The following is an 11552-nucleotide window of genomic DNA, read 5'->3' on the forward strand; positions in this document are numbered from 1 at the left end:
GACTCAGGGTCAGACATGCGTTGTCTGTAGCAAGTTGCAATGATACACGGTCTAGAGAAGTGGTAACGTTTCAGGTTGTTACTAAGTCAGCATCGAAATGGGGCGGAAGACATTTCCGGACTCAGGGATCCCAGATTCTATTGAATTTGTGCATTGCGTCAATAACTTTTGACGCAACTTTTCATACACAAACACTGTGGGTAGACGGGCTTTCGTTTCGGAAAAATGTAAAAGGGAGGACAGCCAGGCTTTAGCAATAGTTTGCTTAGCTGCCATTTATTGAATACTGTAAAGAATCCAGTGAGAGAAGTGAAAAGACACATAGTGGCCTGGCATAACACAAAACCCCTTGGTGAATAGGAACAAAGCCAAGAACTTTAGCAGAGGCATATCAACGTTGGAGTCCTCAAGACATATAAAAACCCAGAGGGTGATTCAGCCCACCAGACTTGACTTACAAAGGAAATGTCGCTTTTGGGCGAAGTTGTCCTTTAAAAAAAAAAATAAAAAATCTGTTCTTCCATTTGACATAAAAAAAACTGAAGCAAGCCAGCACACCTTGCCTCTTGCATATAAATTAAACACAAAGCTTGCGCCACCAAACACAACTTGTAAATGAATTTGAAAAATAAGTCTGCAGGATATTTTGGCACAGCGTCGTCCAGTGCACCTCTTCAAATACCTACACGGGAAGAAAGAAAAAAAAAAATCAAAAAGGCAAGAAAATCATTGGCTCTAGGCTGTGCCTGAGCAAGAGGAATGGAAATTATGAAGGAAGTCATTTAGATTTCTGAGCACAGATGAAAAAGAAGGGGTGGGAAAAAAAAAAGCCATTAATCAAACCAGCATCAGCGTATCGATATCTGGCGTTTTTCTACTTGAAGAGAATCCAATCTGCATCAGGAAGTTGCCAGGGATGAGGTTTATTTGTTTATTCTCAGAATTTTGATGCCGGCCAGTTCATTCCGAACACGTTTTCCGTTTAATTTCAAAGCTGTGCCGTTGTTTTCAGCTGCTAATAAAGGTTGATTTCAATCTCTCGTCGGTTTGCGGGGACGCTCGGCGGCTTTGGGCCATACGGGGAATGATGAATTGAAGACCGACCGTGGCTGTCTGGCAGGGCCCAAAAGTTCCCATTGTTAATATCGCTCTTTTTTTTCCCCCCTTCAAACAAATCAATTTTAATTAAAATCTCTATGATAAACCAGTCGTGAATCATCAGGACAGTCCAAGCAAAGTAAATTATATAAAGCGTTCTCGGCGAACGGAAAAATATACTGAAGCCCGATGAGGTTATCATTAACGGCGAGAGGCTGGAGGCAGCGTGACAAGAAAATTGGAATTTAAAGTAATGGTGGCTGAATGCTGAAACAACACTACCGACACAAACCTAAGTTTGGCCTTCCATTTGTTGGTTCATTGAAAGTAAAAGACGCCAACAGGCCAAAGATTTAGGCCTCTGAACACCCCAACACACAAACACAAATATATAGAATTTATACATACAAGATCATACAAACACATGGTAGAAACATTTAAGCTCTAAACTCTATTCTTAAAAAGAGCTTTCAGCTAAACTCCAGGCCAGATGAATGCAGCTCTGCAATAATTGATGAATCATTGAATGTATATTTTTCTTTAATGAAATTGGTGTATGAGGCTGCATTTAACCTCGTACCTGTCCTGCAATCGACTGTAAAGCAGGGTTCAGAGAGGGGAATGGAGAAGCAGTACAGGGAGCCAATCAGTTGTGCTGCAGTGCAAGCAGCATGCTGATAGAAGGAAAGAGCTGAGTGACATAGAGATGAGCTTGTATGTGTGCTGCTTCTCTTTTAATTATCCAGTCACAGGGCTGGGATGGGTAGTACATGTAAGTGAGAATGAAACTGCAGCAGAGAAAGATCAGGTCTTTTCACTCCCACTTCCCTTAGTGGCTGAGCTGTGTAAATTTCAGACACTGATGGACAGAAATACAAATCCTTAAAGAGTTTTCATATATGTGATTAAACTGTGTATTTGTTTGCAGTTTAATTGTGCTTAATTTAAATATAATTTGTCATACAGAAAAGAGCATTTGCATATGCAGAAGTTCACTCATTTAAAGTATACCTAAAGCCAAATGTATTTTTCTAGTTTTAGATAGGTTAGGGAATAAATAAAACCCTTGTCAGTTTTTTTTGTTTCCAATCAGTATCACATTGTGGAGATTTCCATTTATTTCATATCTTGTATACCACAACATTAAGTGAAAAGAAATCTCCCAGTGGCAAGCCTTTTCCTCAATTCCTGTGGCATTAACATTCAAACTTTTGGATTTTCCCTCGCTTTCAGTCTCGGTGACCATAGTCAATAGTAGACATGTGTGTGGGCTTGGAGAGAACCGAGTTCATCTGAGCAAGACTGTTACTGAAACATCCACCTCTACGTCCAATCCTCTCCAACCAAAGGGGCCCCAGCCACAGCTGACTGGGCCAAGAAGGGCGATGTGTAACTGACAGTTTTGCACAGGCTTAGACAAACTTGGCTTACACCAAGCCCATGCATGTCCCAAGTCACTAAGACTAATGGAGAAGGTGAATCTTCCCGATATGGACACACAGTTGACATAGGTTCTAACCCTTCGATACTCTATCCAAAACTAAAAAAAAGTTCCGGCTTTAGATACACTTTTGATAGCATGTTTTTAGCAAGACTGTCAGTGTCCATATTATTTCTGCAATGTAAATCACCAGCTCAATTCAGAAGAACATCCAAAGAGTGTTGTGTCTGGACCCTTGCTCCATCCTGCTGTCAGATAATCTCTCAGCTGTGAATCAAAGACAATAAGGTCTGCAGGGTCAAACATGGTCACATGCTATAGCCCTTAATCATCTCACCAAGGCACAATGCAGCTTGAAGCACTCACTTTACTGAGAGCTTGTGTGCACTAGGCTATACGACTCAACATATTCCTTATGGTCCATGTTGTAGAAGAGGCTTTGTGGGGATGAGGAATGTTTCTGAGCCGTTAATTTTGAAACTTTTGTACAGGGTCGGATACCAACTCTGCTCTTGGATGGCCATTGTGAATACCAGTGTCCATAGTTTCTAAATTTTCCAGCTTTCTGCTTTCATTAATTCAACATACGATACTACATCTGCTTCCATAGCAGTGCTCTGTACAATTCAGTAGCTCCAAACGGCTTTCCTCACACCTGTGTGACTCTTACTACCCCACACCTCTCATGTGACTCCTGCTACTCCACACCTCTCCTGTGACTCCTGCTACTCCACACCTCTCCTGTGACTCCTGCTACTCCACACCTCTCCCGTGACTCCTGCTACTCCACACCTCTCCCGTGACTCCTGCTACTCCACACCTCTCCTGTGACTCCTGCTACTCCACACTTCTCCTGTGACTCCACCACACACACCCTTTCTTCTGTGAAATGTCCTCTTTTTCCATCTCTCCACCTACAGGGCAGTTACCACTTGGTTGCCCCCTTAAAAGGCACCATAACCCAAATAGAAGGGACACATTGCACTCTTACAGGAACCATCCCTGGGTGACCATAAAGCCAAATTACACCGTGGTATTGCCACACACTGCTACAATGTCTTGAGCTTACGGGAAGCGAGTTAAATCATACTGGGTGTCATTCAACTCGGAAGAAAGTCAGTGATAGGGCATTGCATCAAAAGCTGCTTTTTTTATTTTACTAAGCCCTGAGCTGCATTTTTTTAAGGAAAAACTAGACATGGCATTTACTTTTATATGTAACCAGGACAGCTGTATTTGCTTCCTGCTTTTACATTGTGTGCTTCCTTTGTAGCACGCAAAGAGTGCAGGGATTGTGTCGGTCTATCAGATATCTCATACTGACTGAACACAATACAAACAACAGGTCCTAAGTTTTATCTCAACAGTTGTTAAGCCAGGCTACAGACTCACTGCTCGGGCTTTAACAAGCAGAATAAGAAAAGCTATTATGAAAATAATGATGACACGTGAATTAGCTAAAAAAATATATTTTTTAGGTTTAAGAAGTCCAGTCAATTGTTTTTTTTTGTCATTAAAGCCTGAAAAAGTTAGATGGCTGCCAGCCAGGTTTTTACTATTGTCTGTGCCCCTGCTAGGAGGATTTCCTCTCACTTCCTGTTTCAGAGACTGATGATACTTACAGCAGGAAGTGAGTGAAAATCTTTCCAATAGGGACACAGCCAGCAATAAAAATATGACACTGGCTCTGACTCTGCACTATGCTTTCCAACCTAAACAAAGGATTGGGCTGGAGTTCCACTTTTCAATAACTTAAAATGTGCACATAGTGAATAAATGTTACAGTTTTCCATTACATTGGCTATTTTGGGAACAATGGACGTGTATGAATCACTGCATGCAAAGGAACATGCCAGAATTCCAAGCGGGATATGAGCTTGAAGAGAACTTACAGAAAACAAGCATGTGCAATCAGCTGGTAGCGGGAATTGTTCAGTCTCTGGGGAAAAGTCTGTCAAGTCTTGGAGCGTTACATGTCAATATTCTGTAATGAAGTAAATCATTTAATATACTCTGTCTGTCGTGAGATGATTGCATATTCTTGTTTCATCTCTCCAGACACTAAATCACTCTCTGGCACCTTCAAGTGCCTATTAAAAATACAGTGCAAATTCCAGATGCATGGTCACCCATGGCAACCACGTATTGGTTAATTTAATTTTTTATTGATTGACGTATGTGGGTTACAGGATATTGGCTCAATAGCTAGCATGCTAGAACTGGAGTCCTGGGATCAAATTCCTCCTGGGATCAAATTCCACCTGGGGCCCTTTCTGTTTGAGTGTTCTGGATTCTTCCTATAACATACAAGCAGGTTAATCAGCATCTAGCCAAAGTGCATGTAGGGTGCATATGTATGATTGTGGCAAGGGCATCTCTTTTCCTGTACCACTACAGGTCTAGAAGGGTACTGGGAAGGCCATTCCTCTATGTCCATTGCCTTTAATCTCCATCTTCTAACTGTCAGGTCTCTTAGATCCTCCTAAACTTCACTAACTCATCTTTAATTCCATCTTCCACTTTTTTTCATCTTCCTACTGAATTTACCATTGATTAGGTCTATCCAATTCCGGTTTTGTCTGTGCCCATAGATCTTACATTTCCCATGCACAGGAAGTCAAGCAGAGTCATGAAGCCTAAAGAGCACCAAAGACTCAGCGCTCCAATTCCACCACCAAGTGTCGGCCAATGCATACACCATGTGCAGGCTACAGTGTGCTCCCACTCCTTTAGTATCCATAAAAGTCCAGCTTTATTGTGATTAATTCCAAATAGAATCCAAAGTCAAATGTATTATAGCAAATACACCGACATAGTCTCTCTCCCACACCAGCGCCACTCACGCATCACACCACCTGGACCTAATCATGATTATGATTAAGCCCAGGTTGTGAAATGCACTAAGCCCAGGTTGTGAAATGCATGAGTGGCGCCGGTGTGGGAGAGACGCTATGTTGGTTCTTTATTTTATTTATAGCTCCACCACAGTGCAGAAGATATTTGGCATCCTCAGATTTCCCAGAATCCCGGAAGAAGGCCCAGTGACATTACCCTTGCCTAGGCAAGCTCACTGGAAGACATGGCATGAAATTAGAATTTTTAGTTTTCATTGTTTTTCATTAACTCAGAACTTCTTATTGGGTGGGATGTGCTACAAAAGAAGCACACCTTCAATTTTCCCTAAAGGTCAGCTTAAATATTACAAATATAATAATAACACTATTATTAATTTACCATTCATCCTTTGTTTTCCTGTTGCAAATTTCACAATGTGCAGGAACATGGGGTCGTCGAAGAGCGAAGTGGCACATTGCTGTTTCTACTAAACTAACATCACAATGAAGTATGAGACCAGTCAAAAATCAATAACTAGGTACTTTACAAAATAATGGATGATGCCAGTGGAAAATGGAATGAGTTCCTCTGAGAAATAATGCACGTCCGGCAGATTGGCAGCATCCTAAATTCTCTTTTTGTTAATGAGCGGCGTTAACAGGAATGTGGCTTGTACCGCAATGGTATCACAAATCACCCGTAAGATGTGGCTGTATACTGACTACACAGAGACACTGTGAAAGTGCCATCGTATTTCCTGAGCTAAAATGTAAAGTCCAACTCAAAATTAATCATTGTAAAAAAAGGCATATAGAAGGCAATGAGAAAAATATATTTTTAGTGTATGTAAACCCTAACAATGAACTTTTCTTATGCATTCTCTTTTGGTCTGTTACATATACAATTGAAAGCATTTTGTCATATCTGTTTATTAAATGCAAAATAAAAAAGACCCGCTAATTATTTTAGATAGGGATGCACAGATACCAAGTACTTGGCACAAGTACTGATACTTTTCAAGCTACTAGACTAGAGCAAACTCAAAAGTTAGGAGGCAGCTGTCATTTTTAAGGAGCATTGACTACGGGGCTCCTGGGATGTCTCCCCCATAGCGCAGCACTGTCAGTTCTCGTGCCCAGCAGCCATTCAAAATATGCTGCCTGGTGGCGAATGTCAGTTTGATGTGGGGTGGGCTGGGGGTATGGCCGCGAGGGAGCTCTATCCATACGTGTATTGCTTAAAACTCCCTCGCGTGACCAGAGTGACGTCACATTCAGCACCTCTACAGGGAGTGCAAGGGAACTGCACAAGCGATGCACATATGGATGGAGCTCCGTCACAGCACAGCAGCCCACACTGAACCCCTAAAACATTTTTGGAGTGTGTATGTGTGAGAATGTCTGTGAGTGTGTGAGATTGTGTCTGTGGTTGTGTGTGTCTGTCAGTGTTTTAATCTCAAACTACCATGTAATCGCACCTACTGTTTGTTCTGGTGCGGGAGGTGCGTTGCGTTGCCTTTCATTTGAATGTCACCCCAAACACAACTCCCGTCCAGTTTGAACGCTTGCACCAGAACATGCGGTACCACAGTACCATGTGTTCCAGTGTGATGCGACTTGGGTCGCGACTTAATGACCAAGGACAACTGTGGGACATGAGGTTATACAGGTTGAGAACCACTGCATTAGGGACTCTAATCTACATTTCTATAGACAGGTTCACTCATTGGTTTCATTTGCACATATACTTACTCGGGGATGCGAGGATCTATAGTAGCTGTCCAACGCTGAAAGATCTGCAAGAAAAAAAGTTTATGTTACTTCTAAGTTCTCTAAAAATAAAAGTATCCAAGTAACATAAAGATGAGATGTATGCATATTTTCTGTCCTGGTGAGCTTCTTTTTTTTTTTTAGGGGAAGGGAAAATCAGAAATTAAAGTTAGACCAGGGGAAATCTAACATGTGAACATCTATTACATTGACATCTGTCAAAGATGAGATTTCTTCTCACCTCCTGTGATGTATTTAGATACAAATGGAGAAGAATTGAAGTTAGGTGATGGAGCGCTGGAATCCGGACTGGGTGTTACAAACTTATGTGACAACTCTTAAGGGAGCAGCTCCCAGATGTACGATAGGCCCTGATGTGGCATTCAGGGTAAAGTCTGGGAGGTTGTAAAAACAGAGAGCGCAAGAAGTATGGTTGACAGTCATGATAAAATAAGATTTTCTATGCTTCTCAAAAAATCTTTTTCTAGGAGTTCATTAAGGGACACAGGATTGTAGAATAAACTTTGACCTGGGTTATAATGCCACCTACAGGCGGTATTGAGACTGGCAAAACCAAAAAACAGTAAGCCAGCCACCATATAACCCACCTCCAACCGGCATACCTCGGTTTTGCCAGCAAGCAGTACATTAGGCGAAAATATATAGAGAGAGAGACGGGACCTGTGTCCCTCACTGGACTCCAAGAGAAAGATTTCATGGTACAAACAATAATTTAATTTTCTTTCCACCTGAGGGGTGGGAAGAGCCACTAGAAAAAAACAACACACAGTATGTGGAATTGAAATAAATATCAATGCTTGGAGAAGCATGATCAAGTACAAGTTTTGAAGGACCCTTTCAAGTGAAGACAGAAGAAGGATTAACCTGATGTTACAGATCAGGAAGACAGGAGGATCAACCTGATGGTACAGATCAGGAAGACAAGAGGGTCAACCTCATGTTACAGATCAGGAAGACAAGAGGGTCAACCTGATGTTACAGATCAGGAAGACAGACATTTTCTTTTCCTCCCCATGCTTCTCACAGTGGTTAATATATCTTCCTTTACTTCCTGGAACTCTGGCACATGTGACTAGGACATGTGACCATGCACAGCATCTCAGGGGAGAAAAAAGCCTTTCCCTGAAATCTCATGAGATTACAGATGAGATTTCCCAGCAATGCTCTGCTGATGTAACCTTCCGAGGATGCAATGCTTGGGCACATTACATCACTAATGCCCAAGAGGACCAAGAAGTGTAAAAATAATAATTGTAAGTAAAAGAATAATGTGTTTATTTAACTAATTAATGTAAGATGATTTCATATCAGCATGCAGAGCTGCATGCTGATGTGATTTTTAGTGAAAGGGGGTAAAGGTCCACTTTAACCCTTCCATGCTTCAACTACACTAAACGAGCAAAACATTTTTGGCTGAAGTTGGCCACTAAATGTTGTGTTTTATCTGTAGTTTTCTTTTTAATCCAAAGCCAACTTGCTCAAATGTTCCAGGTATAGAAACTTACAAAGTATCATATGACTCACGTACTGTTGTGCTGAATAATCGAAGTCACCGGGGAAATCTCTCTAATGCATGTTTCTATGTGCTGCTCTAACTCCCACTGTCTCATCAGGGGGAAGAGCAGTGATGTGACAGCATCGAAATGCAGAGCTATAATATGTGCCAAGTTCAATCACAACTGAAGTATATACCGCTATATTCCAAGCGCTATACAGTTTCATGTAGGGGCCAACTGCAAACTGGAAACGCTCGGAAGACTTGGGAAATGAATCATCCGGTTGTTTTATTCTTTATCAGCTAGCATTGTCTGTGAGCAGCAGCCTGACAGGATATTTCCAACGCCCACTTTTCTAATTTACCAGCTCTCACTCGCATGCCTTGCTCCGTGGAAATGAAATGACTCAGATTCATGTGGAACCGCATCAAAGCTTTGCCCTTGGGACACACCTGGTTGACACTAAATTATTTCCTGATATGACAGACATGTGTCCTGATACCAAGGTTGAAAAACTGGCTGATGATCGTCTGCGGTAGGGGGGAGGCATGGTTACTGACCTATGCCACTTATTAATAAAACAAAAAATGATGCCGCTTTCCACAAAAAGACCTCAAAGAAAATATAGAACAATCTGCACTCTTTTTAAAGTTTTATATCTATTAGAAACTTGTGTTGTTGATTACATTCAAAGAGTGACCTAGAATCCTTCATTTCCTCTACACCTAAAAGATCTGTGACTTCATCTGCATTACCCCATCTATCCCAAAAAAGAAAAAAAACCTACTTCTTACGTAAACTATATACAGAAAGCACATACCTGTAAACAGCAGAGGGGATACTTACTGTACCTTTTCCACTGTCCTTACCGCTGGCCAACTGAAACCTCCAGGAGTAATCTCCCTGCAGCTCACACTGGCTTCTCCTAATGACTTCCATGTCACTGCTTGCTGTCTCTAGTACAGACTGTCGGAAAGGTAGGTAGTCCCTTGGCTCTTTAGCAGTATGTGCTTGCTGGATATAGTTTAAATATGCAAATTCTTCCACTAATCTATGCAAGTTTGCGTCTACTTTTCTCTCCTACTTCTTAAACGTGATCATATCACATTTGCCAGCGTAGGAAGATCTTCGGTGATGATGAGTCCTTGATGATTCATCAGGTATAGAGACGCTGTCCCCATACAGAGCCAACTGAGAGAATCTCTCTAAAGCTGAACTCCAGGAATAAAAAGTCTTTTGCAGTGGGTCCCTCTTACCATTGCAAGGGTTAGCTGCATGATTTGCAAGCATGGATGATGAATACGTTGATATACTTACCGTATCCCTTGCTCTTCAGTCCCCTGAAGACTCTTCACTTCAATGCCTGACCAGTTACAGCTCTCTGACATCATCCCATAAAATGCAGGTCTAGTAGTCCTGCATTGTACAGTGCAGCGGTAGCCAAACTCCGGCCCTCCAACTGTGGTGGAACTACAAATCCCATGAGGCATTGCAAGTTTCTCACAGCCACGACTCCCGGAGAGAGATGCATCATGGGATTTGTAGTTTCACCACAGCTGGAGGGCCGGAGTTTGGCTACCCCTGGTACCGGGCAACAATGAGGGCCCATCCACAACCTGGGAGCGATGGTCCGGGTGACCACTGTCATTGGAACAGAAAGTGATGTGAAATCCAACATTTCAGGAGAAAGGGAGGTGAAGGGAAATCTGCAGTGACAAGTTTTTCCATCTACATTAGAAATATTTACTTCCTGTTGTGTCTCTGGGACAGGTAGTGAAGAGAAATGTCTGCATTGGCATACAGACAGCAAAAAAAAAAGTGGCGGGGGATGAAAGAAAAAAAAAATATTTGGCTTTACACTAGTGGCCAAAATGGTGGATACTTTAGAAAAGTGTGGGATTTGTTTAATTTGGAGTGATATACCCCACCATGCTTTAGCCAAACTGTAAAGGGCCGGTGTTCATCCCATCCTTTTAATGTTATTGACTGACCAGGAAACAGCCTGGACCGAAACCCCGTTGAAATCCTCTGGGCACAACTGAAAATATGATGTTGGAAAAGAAAGACCAAGAAAAAAACGAGAACTCATAGAATCTATAATAGTGCTGCAATCATATTATTACACCAGAAGACCTTAAAAATGGAGTGCATTATATGCCAGAAATATGCAAAGCTGTAATTGCTTCTAAGGCCTGGTTCACACCTGGGCATTTTACAGCGCGTTCCTACGTTCTGTAAAACGCTCAACATGTGAAAACCAATGATTGCCTATTGGCATGGTTCCCACCTGGGCGTTTTACAGCGCATAGTTACGCGCTGCAAAACGCCCTACGCCCAAAGAAGTACAGGAGCTTCTTTGGGCCATATTTGCCGCGCTTATCCATTGGTAGCCCTCGGAAATGCGCGTTTTTTTTACCGCGAATTGCGGCACGAAACGCGCGACAAACGCGCATATTCGATAAACCTAGGTGTGAACCCAGTCTTAAGCCAAGCAGACACTGATTTTTTAAATGCAAAAAATGTAATATTAAATAGTATAAAATTGTTTTCAGAGTTATTTTTGAATAAAATGATACATAACATGATGAGTTTCAGCATTTTTCAAAGTAAATATATTACTCCAAATAAGACAATTACGAAATTTTTCAAAAGTGTCCACAATTTTGTCCAGAAGTGTAGATACACTTTAAACAATTCTGCTTAGTACAAGTCTGCTTTGGGGAACACCTCTCAGCAAGTTGTAAAGTAAACCGGACATGAGAAATAGGGAGGCGCCATTACTGATGCCAGCTGTTTGGTTATAATGATTTTTATACTTTCCAAGTCTCTAAACTTAAAAGGAGAACAATGGGATTAGGGCTTTTCTCCATAGTTCTCCTTAGGGTAACGGGA

At 41.7% G+C, this 11552-nt stretch overlaps 1 protein-coding gene across 1 annotated transcript in view; it reads right to left on the minus strand.

Annotated features, from left to right (window-relative positions):
* Positions 1 to 9599, minus strand: part of SPATA6 (spermatogenesis associated 6) — a 52479-nt gene extending 42880 nt beyond the window's left edge. The window contains exons 1-2 of the mRNA XM_018553016.1: positions 9530 to 9599; positions 7126 to 7169 (exon numbers count right to left, since the gene is read on the minus strand). Of these exons, the coding sequence (XP_018408518.1) occupies positions 7126 to 7169; positions 9530 to 9599 (114 nt within the window). The remainder of the gene's footprint in view (positions 1 to 7125; positions 7170 to 9529) is intronic.
* Positions 9600 to 11552: the final 1953 nt, after the last annotated feature.

This window comes from Nanorana parkeri, unplaced genomic scaffold, assembly GCF_000935625.1.
Source record: "Nanorana parkeri isolate BGI_ZX_2015 unplaced genomic scaffold, ASM93562v1 scaffold106, whole genome shotgun sequence".
NCBI lineage: Eukaryota > Metazoa > Chordata > Amphibia > Anura > Dicroglossidae > Nanorana > Nanorana parkeri.